This window comes from Gallus gallus, chromosome 16 (genome assembly GCF_016699485.2).
Source record: "Gallus gallus isolate bGalGal1 chromosome 16, bGalGal1.mat.broiler.GRCg7b, whole genome shotgun sequence".
Classification (NCBI taxonomy): domain Eukaryota; kingdom Metazoa; phylum Chordata; class Aves; order Galliformes; family Phasianidae; genus Gallus; species Gallus gallus.
Genome location: NC_052547.1, coordinates 1,726,000 through 1,741,956, shown reverse-complemented (window position 1 = coordinate 1,741,956; position 15,957 = coordinate 1,726,000). Strand labels below are relative to the sequence as shown.

The following is a 15,957-nucleotide window of genomic DNA, read 5'->3' as shown; positions in this document are numbered from 1 at the left end:
TTAACACATTGGTACTCACCCCACGATGGCTCCTCTGCACCATTTATTGCCCTTTTCACCTCAAATTTTCTACAGTGCACCAGGCCCACTGCCAATATCTCATTTTTAGTTATGTTTTGTTCCTTCCCTCCTCCTTTCCTGCCTTCCCTCCCTCTTTTCTCCCTTCCTTTCTTCCTTAACTCCTTCCATCCTCCCTCTCTGCTTCCTTCCCCCCCTTCCTTCCTTGCTCTTCCTTCCTTCCTTTCGCCCTTCCATCCCCTGCCCTCCCAGTGCCATCCCCACACCATGACTCCGAGCTCACCTGAGGGCCGTGTGCCAGTGGTCAGTCGTGCTCCCAGTGCCACCAGTGCCACCAGCACGGCCCCAGCCACCAGGACATGGCCGTTCCCCATGGCTGCTGCCGGAGGAGGACGAAGGGTGCGGGCCGCCCGCGCCGCTGCTCTGGAGCAGTGAGTGCCTGGGCTGGGCGGCATCACCCATCTCCAGGCAGATACACGCAGTATCTGCAGATCTCCATTGCGGGTACCTCAATCAGCCCTGCCATCACAGTGCTATGCTGCGTGGCATCTGTCTGTCTGTCTTCTCCGAGGAATGCTCGGTGCTGCTGCTCTGCCTGGGAACAGCCGTGTCGCTCACAGGGCTCCACGCAATGCCTGAGCCCCACGGATGGCCCCGTGGTCCCTCCATGACATTGCCATGGTCATCCAGGGGTTACCCCATGGCTTCGCCATACTCACGCCGTGGTCACCCCTTTATTACCCCACTCTCTGGCTCTGAGGCAGGTGCAGGAGTGGAGCTGAATGGGGAAAACACTGCAGACTGGGCTCAGCTGATCATAGAATCATAGAATCATAGGATCATAGGATCATAGAATCATGGAATCATAGAATCATGGAATCATAGAACCATAGAACCATAGAATCATGGAATCATGGAATCATAGAATCATAGAATCATAGAATCATGGAATCATAGAATCATAGAATCATAGAACCATAGAACCATAGAATCATAGAATCATGGAATCATAGAATCATAGAACCATAGAACCATAGAACCATAGAATCATAGAATCATGGAATCATAGAATCATAGAACCATAGAACCATAGAATCATGGAATCATAGAATCATAGAATCATAGAACCATAGAACCATAGAATCATGGAATCATAGAATCATAGAACCATAGAACCATAGAATCATGGAATCATAGAATCATAGAACCATAGAATCATAGAATCGCTAAGGTTGGAAAAGACCCCCAGGATCATCCAGCCCAACCATTCGCCCTTCATCAATGGTTCCTGCTAAACCACGTCCCTTAACACAACATCCAAACGCTCTTTGAACACCAGCAGGGTCGGTGACTCCACCACCTCTCTGGGCAGCCCATTGCAGCGCCTCAGGAATCACTCCTCCCCCATCCCATCCCTTCCCTCCCCCTCCATTCCTTTCTATTCCACTTCAATCCATTCGATTCCACTTCATTTCACTTCATTCCATTCCCTTTCATTCAACCCGTCTCCACTCCACTCACCTCCACTCACACCATAACATCTCATTGCATTGCGTTGCATCGCACTGTGTTGCATTGCACTGCATTTCATTGCATTGCGTTTCTCTCCCCTCCCCTGTATTTGATGGGGGGCAAGTGTCAGAGGGAGCCCTGTGGGGCAGAGCTCTGTCTGGAGACATGTGATACCGCCCAGCCCCACTGCTCTCTGCTCCCTGCCAGTTGTCTGAGGGATACGCTCAGTTGCTTCCTGTACCACTCTCCAGGCTCTTCCCATCCTTCTTCATCTGTGGTCACTCCATGGTCATCCATATGTCACCGCATGGTCAATTCATGGTCACCCAATATTCTGCTCATAGTCCTTTCAGGGTCACCCCACGTTTTCCCCATAGTTCCTTCATAGTAACTTCATGGTCACACAATGGTCGCACTGTGGTTATCCCAAGATACCTCCATAATCACCTCTATGTCCCCCCATTCTGACCCCACGTTCCCCCATCCTGAGGTCCCACTGTGATCACTTCACGTTCTCCCCGTGGTCCCTTTTGATCACCCTGTGGTCACTTCTGGTTGCCCTCATGGACCTCCCAGACCTCCAAGCGCAGGGCCACAAATGCCACAGTGGCACGGGTCAGCACTGGGGTCGGGCTGTCCCCAAGCACCTTTCCTCTGACCAAGCACCCCAAGGACAGGTCCCACAGAAGGGGATGTGTGGGTCAGGATGGGGACGTGGGGCACATGGGATGCTGCCTCCTCATCACAGCGGGCTCCTCTGGCTACGGGCACCATTCATCTGCATGACCTTGGCAATGAGGACGGTGCCTGTGACGATGCCGGCCATGGCCATGGTCAGGCCCAAGGCTCACACCATAGTCCTCAGTGCTCTCGCAGGTAAGCAGGAGCAGCTGGGGCTCCGAAGTGCAAGGGATCACAAGGTGACCACTGAGTTACCATGAGGTGACCGTTGGGAACCATGGAGATAATATGGGGGGAGATGGGGTTTGATTGAGTGACAAAGAAGAGGCTATGGGATGGCCATAGGGTAGTTGTGGAGAGACACTTGAAGGAGTGACATCCCATCTCTCACTTGTGGAGAGACATCCAGGGAAATGCCCAGACATGTCTGCATACACACAGACAGAACTGGTAAAAAGAGGAGATTTTGGTTCAGGCAGTCCATTCCACCCACTGCCTCGAACCTCCTCCTAATGATAAGGCAAGTAGCTGCACAAGGTGGATCATCTCTTACAACAGGTAGCTGAGCTGCAAAAAGCAGTTAAAAGGCCTTGTGGTATTGGACAGAGGTAGATGGGTGGTTTAACAATACTACTGCAACCATAGACAACAGCGAGGAGGCACCCTGGTCCCTGGTGACTCCCAAAAGCAGAGCTCCACTTCAGGCCTCACCCTGCAGCTTGGAACAAGCAGGGATCTCCTCTAGAGATACCTGCACCTCGGCTGCCTTTTCTTCTCTGACGTGTCTGGTGGGACAGCTCTCACGATTGGAATGCTGACATTTGTTGGAAGGACAGCCCAGCAAGGTGAGGCAATGGAGTTCGTAGAATCATTAATGTTGGAAAAGATGCTCTACGGTCTAGGGCAATCACCCACCAAAACACATCACCAAATACTACATCTATCCTTTCCTTAAACATCTCCAGACACGGTGACTTCACCACTTCTTATCTCCCAAGGGAAGAGGCCAAATCCCACCTCACCACAACTTCCTTTCAGGGAGTTGCAGACAGCAACGAGGTCTCCCCTCATTCTCTTCTTCTCCACACGCAACACTTCCCGTTCCCTCAGCTGCTCTCCATAAGATTTACACTACAGACCTCACGGCTCCATTGCCCTTCTCTGGACCCATTCCAGGCCCTCAGCATCCTTACTGTTGTGAGCGGCCCAACACTGAACACAGCACTTGAGGTGCGGCCTCAGCAGTGCTGAGTACAGAGGGACGATCACCTCCTGCTCCTGCTGGCTGCGCTATTGCTGATACAAGCCAGGATGCCATAGGCCTTTTGTCCTCCTGGGCACACCGGGAGTTAAAGAGTTAATGCTCCAGTTCCATGGACCGTGGATAGATCTGAGTGTCCTCTTCTCAGAAGGGAAGAACTACATTCTACATACCCCAGCGGACTTTGTGTTATTCTGTTTCCATTTGCTGTTCAGACGTAAAGATAAAACTGTTTGCACATCATGAGACGTTCCCTTCTTTCTCTTCTGCTTGGCCTGGCTTGATGTCTCGTCTGCCTCAGCTTGAGAGTAAGGCGTTCTCCCTCCCCTTTTCCATATCTCCCTTTCCCTTTTCCCGGGGCCTGGGTCCGCAAGCACCAAACCGGGCCAAACCAGCCCGCAAACCATTGACAAACCCCCAGGTTTGTTTCCTCTGCTCAGCTTTCCAGCCTCTCTGCCCCCAGCCTGTAGCGATGCCTCGGGTTGTTGTGTCCAGAGTGCAGGACCTGGCACTTGGTCTTTGTGAACTTCAGCCCGATGGCCCCAGCCCATTGGACAGTCTGTCCAGGTCCCTCTGCAGGGCCTTCCTACCCTCAGGCAGATTGACACTTGCCCCTAACTTGGTGTCATCTGTAAACTTTCTGATGATGCACCCGATGCCCTCATCCAGATCGTCAATAGAGACATTAAACAGGGCAGGACCCAATACTGACCCCTGAGGCACACCAGTGGTGACCGGTCACCAGCTGCATTTATCTCCTTTCACCACCACTCTCTGGGCCTGGCCATTCAGACAGTTCTTTACCCAGCAAAGAGTGTACCCGTGCAATCCACGGGATGCCAGCTTCTCCAAGGGAATACAGTGGGAGACATTGTCAAAGGCTTTGCTGAAGTCAAGGAAGGCAATGACAACAGCCTTTCCATAATCCACCAGGCAGGTCACTCGATCACAGCAGGAGATCAGGTTGGTCAAGCAGGACCTGCCTTTCATGAACCCATGCTGGCGAAGCCTGATCCCATGCTCTGAGTTGCCCTTCCCTTCTTCCTCGGGACATAAACTCTCTTTTTCTCCCAGAGTCTCGGCAAAAGTTCCCTCATCAGCCAAAACGCTCTCCTTCTCCACTGGCTCATCCTGTGGTGCACTGGCATGGCCCCTTCCTGAACCTTTAAGAATTCCTTCTGGAGATGTGTCCAGCCTTCCTGGACACCTTTACCCTTCAGGAATGACTCCCAAGGGACCCTCCTGAGGTGGTTTAACCTGGCAGGTGGATCAGCACCACACAGCTGTTTGCTCACTCTCCCCTATTCCCAGTGTGATGGGGGAAACAATAACAAACAAAACAAAGTCGAACTGGAGGGTTGAGACAAAACTATTTACTAAGACAGAGAAAAGGATAATAATTACAACAAATGTATAAAACAAGCGATGCACAAGCAATTGCTCACTACTCCCAGAACAACGCCCAGCTAGCCCCCAAGCAGCGGGACTGAGCAAAATGAACTCCCACCCCCTTCAGAACTTCTCCTGCTTGATCTCATATGCCACGGAATATCCCTTTGGCCACTTTCAGTCAGCTGCCCTAGTTTTCTACCCTCCCAGCTGCATGGCTCCTTTGCTGCAAATGGCCTTGGCTCTGGACAGCACTGCTGAGCAGCACCTACAAACATCAGTGTGTTAGCAACATTGTTTTCCCCCTGGAACCAAAACATAACATCATGCCAGACACACTGAAGAAAACAGTTCAATCCCAGCTGAAACTCAGACAAAGCTGCTGATGGGCGGGGAGGTCTCGGTGTTGGGGCTCATCTGCCTGGCACTGTGGCCCTTCTACTCCTTGCGCAGTACAGAAGGTGAGCAATGAATGGGGCAGTGGAGGGTGTGCTGATGGCTATGACCACACTGACCTCATCTCACAGTGTATCAGGGCACCCCATGCTCACCACTCCAGGAAATGTCTGATTCCCCCAACCCTGTTGGTCTTCTTCCTCGCAACGGGGTTCCTCCCGGCCTCAATCACCTCTGCAGACCCCTGTTAGTCTCTCTCCGGCAGTTCCCTGCCTGTCATGTGCTGAGGAGCCCAGAACTGAACACAGTGGTCCAGATGTGGCCTCACCAGGGCAGAGCAGAAGGGGAGGATCACCTTCCTCAGTCTGATGGTCACACTCATTTAATGCACCCCAGGATTATCCAGGTCCTTCTCCTCAAACCTCCTTTCCAGAAAGTCAGCCCTAACCTGTACTGACAGCAATGACTGTGCTGTCTTTGAAGCGTTTTTCAGTAACTCTCACAATGACCTCCTCTGTGATTTCGCCAGGCACCAAAGGGAGACTGGCAGGCCTGGAATTGACAAGGTCTTCCTTCTTGTCCTGCCTGGAAACTCAGCTGTTTGCCAGCTTCCAGTCAACTGGGACATCTTGCAATTCCCACGATCCCTGGATAAACCCCATGGGCCATAGATTTACACACATGCAACTGGAGCAGCAAATCCCACCCACGTCCACAGCCCACTGGGAGTTTATCATCAGTGCAGTCGTGGGCCTGAGCCCAGAGCTCCAGGTGTCCCACCACCCATCTCCAGTGTTCAAGACAGACGTGAAAAAATAGTGCACTGTGTGACTCTGCTTGTTCTATGTCCCGATTTATGAGGTGATCAACCTCATCCAGTAATGAAGCGAAGTCATTCACGGTCCTCCTTTTGCTGGTCACACGAAGAAGCCCTTCCATTGTCTCCCACACTGCTGCCCAGCTTCAGCTCCAACTGAGTTTTGATAGCTCCCATCAGAATGGTAGACAGCATTTCTGTAGCTCCCCCATGTGGCCTGATCTGGTCGCCAGTGTCCGTTCACCTGCCTTTCCACCTAAACTCAGGAAGAAAAGCTGCTCAGATGAGCTGGACTTCGGCCCTGCTTCCTGACTCCCAACTGTTTGAAAACCTTCTCCGGTGCTCTTAAGAGATGGCTCTTACAAAGTGACCAGCACCCTGTGTTACAGCTGTTGTAACTTGACTTGGTAGCAGCAGTGAGATGCCACCAAACAGCAATTCTCCAAAAGGTAGTTTCCATCAGTGATAACCAGAGTAAGGAAGCGAACAGGAGGGGTTGGAGCTGTCCTGCAACCGAGGTCGGGTACCCAAACACGGACGGGGTTTGTATTTCCCTGCTCTCAGCCACACGCACCCTTCCCTGCTGGGCTCACAGTGTAGCTCCCGGTTAACACACGCTGGAACACATCTCGTTTCCAGGGAGCGCTCCCTGCCGGCTGCACCGCACCACCCGTCAGGGGAAGGAGTACGCTCTCTGGGGCACTCGCAGGCTCTGTCTCCTGCGAGGGTGTGCGGGTAGCTAAGGAGGCAGGAACTGAAAGTGAAGCTCCGCACCAACTCGGGGCACGATTGTGGACTGTCTCCTCTGTGGATGTGCTTGTGGGAGTTGAGTTTAGAACTGCTGCTAAAGCTCTTCCCACACTCACAGCACTGGTAGGGTCTCTCTCCTGTGTGGATTCGCTGGTGGACAATCAGGTAGGAAGAGGTTTTGAAGCTCTTCTCACATTCAGAGCACTGGTAGGGTCTCTCTCCTGTGCGGACACGCTGGTGGTAGCTGAAGCTGGAACTGCCGCAGGAGTGGCTATAAGTTGAGTAGCAGCAGCAGCCACTTTTGCCTCCACCCTCATAGTCTTAAGCGTATTAATCACGATTCGCCAGGTAGAACCGAGGCTGAAGCATGCTTCGTCTTGCCCTGAAGGACTCTGTCAAACATACAGTCCCCAATTTCACACTATTCTTCCACTACGAAAATGAGCGGAGGAGCCTTCAAGAACCTCTGTTCTGGAGCCCACGTTACTAGCTTAGCTAGGTCTTTGTCCTTCACTGTCTCCCCTCGCTTAGCGAGGATACTGAGAAGCAGTGTCAGTGCTGCTGCAAATTCCACATCCATGCTAGCAGCAAGTGGCGGAGGAGGAAGCTGCGCAATCTTCCTACCCGAGTGGCCGCCCATCCCGGCACACGGCACTCACCCCACCTCGGGTCTAATTCGACGTGTGTCCAGCACACAACGCTCTGAGCTGCCGCCTTCTCGGCATGGAGCTTACCCGCTGCATCCTTCCCCGCTCTCGTTGCCTTCCGTGTCAAACCGCTGTGGCAACTCTCGAGCATCCCGCTGCCTCCACGTCGAACCGCTGTGGCAACTTGTGCGGCTTTCCCGGGTCCCTGTTCGGGCGCCACTTCAAGGAAGGCGGCCTGAATGAATCCACGCGTCTTCACAGAAGTACTGGTGGAAACTCCTCTAATCCTTTATTGCCCGAATCAGCTCATACTTATACAGAAATACAGGGTACACACGGCAACTTATAATTGGTTAGCACACAGAAATCACGCGTCTTGCTTGCTAGCTATTGGTACAGCATTAAGCATCACATGTTTTTTTTCACTGTTCTTCGCATTCCACTGTCTTGATCTCCTCCCAGGCTAGCTACCCCCTTATCTTAACTGAAGCCTCAGTTTGTCTTCCTGCTTTGACAGCTTCAAGGTCTCACAGCCTGGGTTGTGCACATAGCACTCAAGCTCACAACTCCTTGCTCCCTGAGCCACTCTCCTACAGGCTATAGTTTGGAACGCGCATTCTCCAAAAGCCCACTACACCCGGAAAAGATTGTGTCTCCTTCTTACTAATGGGCGGAGACACGGCAGTGATTTTTGTCCATCACATCTGCTGGGATGTGAGGGCGCCCATCTTGCCACTTCCTACCTAGGAACCGACTCTCCTGGGCAGGTCTTTTCACTTTGCTTCGCTTGATAGCAAAACCAGCTTGCAGAAGGGTCTGGGTTATTTGCTCTCCTTTCTCAAAAGCGTTCTCTGCTGTATCGCCCCACACAACAATGCCATCAATGTACTGCAGGCGCTGAGGAGCACTGTCTGTTCCAGTACAGTTTGGATTAACCCATGGCAAATGGTTGGGCTGTGTTTCCACCCCTGGGGCAAACGGTTCCAAGTAGACTGAGCGCCCCTCCAGCTGAAGGCAAATTGCGGCCTGCATTCTGTGGCCAGAGGAATGGAAAAGAAGGCATTAGCAATGTCACTGGTGGCATACCACTTGGCTGCTTTTGACTCCAGTTCATATTGCAGTTCTAACATGTCCGGCACAGCAGCACTCAGCGGGGGTGCGATTTCATTCAGGCCACGGTAGTCTACCGTTAGCCTCCGTTCTCCACTGGCTTTACGCACTGGCCATATGGGGCTGTTAAAAGGAGAGTGGCTTCTGCTGATCACTCCTTGGCTCTCTAGCTGACAAATCAACTTATGAATGGGGAGCAAGGAGTCCCTGTTGGTGCAGTGCTGCCGTCTGTGCACTGCTTTTGTGGCAATCGGTACCTGCTGCTCTTTTACTCGCAGCAACCCCACAACAGACGGATCTTCTGACAGGCCAGGCAAAACAGACAGCTGCTGAATGTTGTCTGTATCTACAGCAGCTATTCCAAAGGCCCATCGATACCCCTTGGGATCCTTGAAATGCCCCCTTCTGAGGGAATCGATACCCAGCGTGCATGGAGCCCCTGGGCCAGTCACAATACGGTGTTTTTGCCAGTCTTTACCAGTGAGGCTTATTTTGGCCTCCAACACAGTCAGTTCTTGAGAGCCCCCAGTCACTCCAGAAATACGGATTGATTCCGTCCTTCCTGACTCGAGGGCATTGGAGTGGACTGTGCACCGGTATCCACCAGGGCCTTATATTTCTGTGGTTCTGATGTGCCAGGCCATCGGATCCGTGCATTCCAATAAACTCTGTTATCCCTCTCCCTCCCTGACTGAGGGCAGGGCCCCTCTATTCATTACCTGTGGTAACTGGAGCAACTACACCGCTGGTTGATTAGTTCTGTAATTCTCTCACCCGTGCTCGCAGTACAGGAGTAGTGTGGTCATGCCACTTCCTCATGTCTTCTCTGTGGTCACTGAGGTGACGCCACAAGGCAATACGCAGTGCAATCCTACAATGTTCCTCATTTGAGCAGGAAAGAATTTGCCTTCAGTAGCTGAGATTTTTGATGATGCGGGTGAGGAGAAGGGTCCATCCCCTTTAATTAAGTGGATTTTCATTAGCTTGATCAGTTCTTTCATTAGGCCCCTTTGCTTATCCTGATCTTCATCAAACGTTTCTGATACTACTACGGGTTCGTCACGATTAATCAACAGAGACACTTGCTCTTGTACTTCATCCAGTCTGTTTGCTAATTCTGAGATGGCTGAAATGGAAGCGTGAGTTGGGGGTAGATCTTGTTCATCGTTTTGAAGTGTAAGAATTAATTCCAAAACTGGGGGTCTTCTCTGTTGGCCATCGTATCCGTCAAACGTTGCTGCTGGTGTAGGGGTGTACCTTTCTGGTGCTGTTCTTGTGAGTTTCTGCCATATATCAGGCATCGTTCTCACTCTCTCCGGATCATGACCTTGGCGTGGATCATTAGGAGCAAAGTTAGGGTCATACACCATTCCCACCACAGCTATTTCCCTCAAATACTGGATACCTTTTTCACCTGTATCCCACTTCTACATCACAGGCTTCAGACTGTCTCTGACGGGATGCCTTTCCCTGACGGCTACTAACATTCGTTCCCAGAGGGTGGTGGCTCCATCCAAACATTTACTAATCCCTCTGTCAATAGATGAGTCTTTGGCAATGCCTCCGAGTTGGCGGGCTTCGTTACCATCCAGAGACATGCTACTGGCCCCGCCGTCCCAACAGCGAAGCAACCAGGTGACAAGGGTTTTGTTCGGATGCCGTGTAAACTCTTTCCTTGAGCCTTGGATTTCAGTCATCTTCAGAGGTCGGCAAACAGAAATAGAGACTTCCTCTTCATCACTCGCCTCTCCGTGTCCCTTGGTTTTTGCTTTTGCCTTTCGTGGCTCTGAGGAGGCCCCCTGGCCTGGATCTTCCTCTACCTCCTCCTCCGCAGCTGCTGCTTCTTTTTTCCATTCCAGACGCGTGGACACCCACTTCCATTTCTTGCCTTCCACAGGGGCAGCTGACACTGCTACTGGTGTCTCCTGTGACTGATCAGATTCGACTTGGAGATTTCCCCCTTTGGCTTCAACCTCTGCTTGGAAACTCTCTCTCTCCAGAATAGTATTACATAGAGCACGGTAAGCACAAGCCAAGCCCCAAATAAGCCGTACCTCCTTCGATCTATCTGAGCCACACCATCCCTGACTCAAATACTGGCTTCGTTTCCTGGGATCCCACAGGTGTTCAAGAGTGGAGTGCCATGACATTGCGGGTCCCCACGCTTCTAAGATTTCTCCTAAACCTCTCCATATTCCCTGCCAGTCAGCATTCTCTGGTTTTGGAGGAGACTTCTTCCACATAACACAAATGGAGAAGAAAACATTCAAGGAGATTGATAACATGCACAAGAGTATGAGCTCCAGCTCGGCAGTTGAAAAAACACGTGACAAACTGAGAAGAAAGCCTGGAAACTGGTTTGAAAGTGTCAAACTTAAAATGATACCACATTGCATAAAGGTACCAGGCAGGTGTCTCCATCAGGGCCCTTATTTGGTTATATATGAACACAATTCCACAGCACAAAATCATGATGTTAATTATAGGCCAATAATTTCCCAAGATCATGATTGTCCTTAATCCCTTATACTACGCTCCTGCAATAAAGAGCAGACTCATAGCTGGTAGCTGCTAAAATGGGGGGGAAAACAACAACAACAACAACTACTGGGTACAGTGTCCGGAGTTCGGCAGACTGCCCAGACTGTAATCTCATCTATGAAGGTCACACACTAGCAATGCCTTGCAGTCTGGCAGTCTCCGGCTTAAAGGAGGCACCAATGGGGACGCGGGGCGGGGCCTGGGGTGTCCGCGGACTTGAGCGGTGCGGTACGGTGCAGAGAGGTGCGGTGCCGTGCCGTGCCGTGCGGTGCCATGCCATGCTATGCCATGCCATGGGTCCGTGCAAGGCGGTGTTGCTGGGGCTGCTGCTGGGCGCCCTGGGCGCGGCGGCGTGCGGTGAGCGCTGCGGGTTCGGGCTGCCCCCGGCAACGGGACCCGCGTCTCCTCGCTCCCCGACGCCGGGGCTGCGTCCGCGGGACCCCCACCCGCGGCTCACCGCTCTGACGCCGTCTGTCCCCGCAGGGTCGCACTCCCTGCGCTACTTCAAGACCAGGATGACGGATCCCGGCCCCGGGATGCCGCAGTTCGTGATCGTCGGGTACGTAGATGGCGAACTCCTCTGGAACTACAACAGCCTGGGTTGAAAAGGACCACAGTGTAGCTCGAGTTTCAACCCCCCCGCTGTGTGCACGGTCGCCAACCGCCAGACCAGGCTTTCCAGAGCCACATGCAGCCTGGCCCTGAATGCCTCCAGGGATGGGGCATCCACAGCCTCCTTGGGCAACCTGTTCCAGTGTGTACAGGTAGCTGCTAAAATGGGGGGAAAAACAACAACTACTACTGGGTACAGTGTCCGGAGTTCGGCAGACTGCCCAGACCATAATCTCATCTATGAAGGTCACACACTAGCAATGCCTTGCAGTCTGGCAGTCTCCGGCTTAAAGAAATCCTTTCTTTTCTCTGTTAGCGTTAAAAGCTTCAGATTGCCCGCATTCTCCACCAAAAGCTGTCACGGAGTTATCTAGCTCAATCTAGATCAGTCTATGCCCGTGACGGGGCGGCAGTGGGCCCGTGGGCCCCCTGGCACCCAAAAATGGGAAGGGAAAAGTGACAGGGGCAGGGGAACGGGAGCTGGGCTCAGAGAGGGAAAAAGAACAGAGCAGTGGCAACAATCTAAGGTGGAAAACTTATTTTACTAAACGTGATATTGGAATGCAAGATAACACAATATAATACAATCAAATTGAAAGTGCGGGTAATAAATCAGGTAAAATAAGAGACAGCTTCCAAAACCGAAAGCTCTGCTTGAATGAAGGCGCACAGCTCGGAAGCACACCCAGCACTCTGCGTGGCTGTCAGAGAGAGAGTGTGAGCCTGATCACGCAACTCACATCCCGTGATTTCAGTGCCGTATCTTCCCTCTCTGACCGTGAGGTCCTCTGGGATACACAGTTCTTCTTCTCTTTCGAGAAGCAGGTATCTGGAAGGTTGTCAGTACACGGAACCGGACAATTAACCCTGTAATTACCCGGGCTGTCCAGGATGCTATGATGTGGAATACCAATGGCAAAATTACCATACCATGCCAGCTTGGCTCAAAGCCTGGTCAGCAGCACCCATCCAAGGCATGAGCTGCCCAACACGGTTTTGAAGCTAATGGCTGACTACAATGAGCACAGCGCTGAGAGCTGCTTTTCACAAAGAAAGCAGCTGAACAAAGTTGAGACTGGGGCATTCTGACCTGGGTACAATTGGCACAGGCACCAGGTAAGATAATCATACATGGTAGGAGAGAGCCTAGCACAGGGCAGAACCCATGTGCTAACTGTTGGAAACAGTGTGTGAGCAGGGGAGCACACACTGCGTCAGCCCGAGGAGATGCAGGAAGTTGAGCAAACACAGATACACACACCCACACACTCCAATCACATGCATGCAGGGCTGGCTGAAGTAACACAGCACTCAGAAGGGAAGTTCACTTCCTGTGCGGGTGAGAAGAGGTGGTGTCATATGGGACCACGTCCCCGTCCCGACTCACCACCCTGGGGGTTCTCCAGGGAGGGGGGGCCCAGTATTGCCCCAGCTGTGGGCCCAACGGGGAAGCACAGGGAACCGGGACCGCTCCAACCGCAGGGACTCCTCCTGAGCCCCGGTTTCACACTATAACCATGGCTGAGACGCTGGATTCTCTATCGTGGCCTGCAAGGAAGGGAGAGCCGTGAGTCCTGGCTCTGTGCTCGCTGTGGGGCATGGACCATCATGCCACCACCAGCTCTGTGACCCCAAAAGCAACAAGGGGCCCCAGAGTGCCCTGACCCCAAGCACTGGCGGGGGACAGTTCTGCCCTTGGCACTCACCTGCCGCTGCTTCGTAACTCTTCTTCTTCTCCTTCCCTGCAGACAGAATAAGAGTCAGCATTGGGCTCATGTCAGGGGCGATCCTAAGGAGGTCAGGGCCTTTACCAGACTTGCTCTTCCACACCACCAATCCAATGACAGAAGCAATTACAGCCACAGTGGTGACGACCACCCCGGCCACAACAGGGATCAGGTTGGGCTGAGGCTCTGGGGGTAGAGTGGCTTTGTCAGTAAAGGAATGGGTGGCCCCCAAACCCCCCAACCCCACGTACCCCACGCTGCCAGGCTCACCCCATGAGAAGAGGCCAGGCTGGGGCAGGCTGGCGTGCTCCACACGGCACCGGTACTTGTCCCCATCCTCCGGCAGCACATCAATGGCCGCCGAGGCGTGGTAGGTGCCATCACTGTTGGGCACGATGCCCCCCCAGTGGGTCTCCTGGTCCCGGACCATGCCGTCCTTCATCCAGCTGATGGCAATGGGCCGTGGGTAGAAGCCATAAGCGCGGCAGGACAAAGTCAGGATCCCGTTGGCCTCCTTCCCCCACACGCGCACCTCAGGCCGTTCTGCAGATGGGTGACGTTGTGGGCCAGGCTGAGCTCCACACACTGAGCCCCTGCCCCACACCCAGCCCAGCCCCACGTCCCCCTCCCATCCTCACCTCTCCTTTTCAGCACTGCCTTTCCGTGCTCCAGGTATCTCCTCAAGTTCTGGACGCAGATGGTCCCCAGCTCATGCTTGCATCCCTCAGTATATATCCCTTCCTCCTCCCATCTCCTCTTGCTGATTTCTGCCACCGCATCGGCTGCGGTGAACGTCATCTTGTCCATATCAAAGGCGAGGAAGTCCCTCCCATCAAATGCATACTGAACGTACCCTCGGATGCTGCCGTCCTCCAGGATGTCACAGCCAATCATCTTCTGCAGTGTGTGAGACCCTGAGGCACAGCAGGGGTGGGGGGTGAGGGGCTTCATGGGCTGTGGGGCACCACGAGTGCTGTGTGGCTGGGATGGGGTGGGTGGGCTCAGGATCGGAGGAGCCCAGGGACAGTGCCACCACACATGGACAGCCCAGCACAGCCGGGTGTGGGGCAAGGCCAGACTTCAGTGGGGCTGGCGGACGCCTCATGGATCCCTCACTGCACGGAGTCACCATCCCAGCCCCATCACAACGCAGCTGCCGCCGCACTCACCTCCACTTTTATTGTAGTGCACCTGCAGCCTGCCCAGGAACTCGTAGAAATCCAGCTCAACGTCCCGGGCCTTCTTGGTCTCTGCATCCCAGTGCTCCTGGTCCTCCTGCGGCAGCCAGCCCATGATGGGCCGCACCGTCCGGCACAGGCTGTTGTAGTTCCAGAGGAGTTCGCCATCTACGTACCCGACGATCACGAACTGCGGCATCCCGGGGCCAGGATCCGTCATCCTGGTCTTGAAGTAGCGCAGGGAGTGCGACCCTGCGGGGACAGACGGCGTCAGAGCGGTGAGCCGCGGGTGGGGGTCCCGCGGACGCAGCCCCGGCATCGGGGAGCGAGGAGCCGTGGGTCCCGGTGCCGGGGGCAGCCCGGTCCCGCAGCACTCACCGCACGCCGCCGCACCCAGGGCGCCCAGCAGCAGCCCCAGCAACACCGCCTTGCACGGACCCATGGCATGGCACAGCATGGCATGGCACTGCACGGCACGGCACGGCACCGCACCTCTCTGCACCGTACCGCACCGCTCAAGTCCGCGGACACCCCAGGCCCCGCCCCGCGTCCCCATTGGTGCCTCCTTTAAGCTGGAGACTGCCAGACTGCAAGGCATTGCTAGTGTGTGACCTTCATAGATGAGATTACAGTCTGGGCAGTCTGCCGAACTCCGGACACTGTACCCAGTAGTAGTTGTTGTTGTTGTTGTTGTTGTTTTTCCCCCCATTTTAGCAGCTACCTGTACACACTGGAACAGGTTGCCCAAGGAGGCTGTGGATGCCCCATCCCTGGAGGCATTCAGGGCCAGGCTGCATGTAGCTCTGGAAAGCCTGGTCTGGCGGTTGGCGACCCTGCACGCAGCAGGGGGGTTGGAACTCAATGAGCACTGTGGTCCTTTTCAACCCAGGCCTTTCTATGATTCTACGATTCTATGAATAGATTCAAAACTTGAACAGCTGTTTCAGGCCATGTGCAACAGAGTGCTCACCGTGTGAAGTGCTTCTGCTGTGTGGTTCCTGAAGGGCAAGAAGGACGGTGCTGCTGAGCACCAGCAGCAAACAAACCTGTGGTCGCTGTGATGTGAGCACGTGCAGTGTGTACAGCGGTGACAGCAGAAAGGAGCCCAGGCTGAACCCAGAGGTGGTAACCAACATGGCTACTCGGAAGGAAAAATGCTTTGCAAGGGAGGAAGGAACAAACAGCCTTGGAAAGAGTTAGGGAAGGAGATCAACGCTGTGACCGGCGGGTATTGAGCTGTTCTACCAATAATGCTTTGCTTTAAGGATCTGTGGTGAGATCTGGTGTTGCCTCCACCCTTCCAGCCCCACGTGCTGAG

General features: G+C 53.6%; 3 protein-coding genes and 1 pseudogene across 6 annotated transcripts in view; 2 read left to right on the top strand and 2 right to left on the bottom strand.

Annotated features, from left to right (window-relative positions):
- Window positions 1-15,957, top strand: part of MHCY4 (major histocompatibility complex Y, class I heavy chain 4) — a 311,182-nt gene that overhangs the window by 36,791 nt on the left and 258,434 nt on the right. The gene's annotated exons all lie outside the window — the stretch shown is intronic.
- Window positions 273-473, bottom strand: MHCY2B3P (major histocompatibility complex Y, class II beta 3 pseudogene; annotated as a pseudogene).
- MHCY15 (major histocompatibility complex Y, class I heavy chain 15) overlaps window positions 11,366-15,957 on the top strand; it is a 295,994-nt gene continuing 291,402 nt past the window's right edge. The window contains 1 exon segment of the mRNA NM_001393763.2: window positions 11,366-11,479. Coding sequence (NP_001380692.2) covers window positions 11,416-11,479 — 64 coding nt within the window. The 5' untranslated portion in view covers window positions 11,366-11,415.
- LOC417067 (major histocompatibility complex-Y, class I heavy chain-like) lies at window positions 12,258-15,788 on the bottom strand. Of its 2 annotated transcripts, XM_040648729.2 has the most exons (7): window positions 15,018-15,788; window positions 14,631-14,891; window positions 14,100-14,375; window positions 13,732-14,004; window positions 13,546-13,647; window positions 13,441-13,476; window positions 12,258-13,282 (listed from the first exon to the last, which is right to left on the bottom strand). In XM_040648729.2, the coding sequence occupies exons 1-7, from the start codon at window positions 15,346-15,348 to the stop codon at window positions 13,239-13,241; spliced, it is 1,323 nt and encodes a 440-aa protein (XP_040504663.2). In that variant the 5' UTR covers window positions 15,349-15,788; the 3' UTR covers window positions 12,258-13,238. The 2 variants fall into 2 exon arrangements, with proteins under 2 accessions (XP_040504663.2, XP_025011646.3); XM_025155878.3 differs by having other exon boundaries at window positions 13,441-13,647.

Excerpts from the sequence above, each read along its gene's own strand:
- LOC417067 (XM_025155878.3), bottom strand. The coding sequence starts at position 15,348 with ATGGGGGGAAAAACAACAACAACAACAACAACAACTACTACTGGGTAC. Across the intron at positions 14,892-15,017 it reads CCTGGGTGCGGCGGCGTGCG|GGTCGCACTCCCTGCGCTAC; the intron begins GTGAGTGCTGCG and ends CTGTCCCCGCAG. Across the intron at positions 14,376-14,630 it reads GCACTACAATAAAAGTGGAG|GGTCTCACACACTGCAGAAG; the intron begins GTGAGTGCGGCG and ends GCTGTGCCTCAG.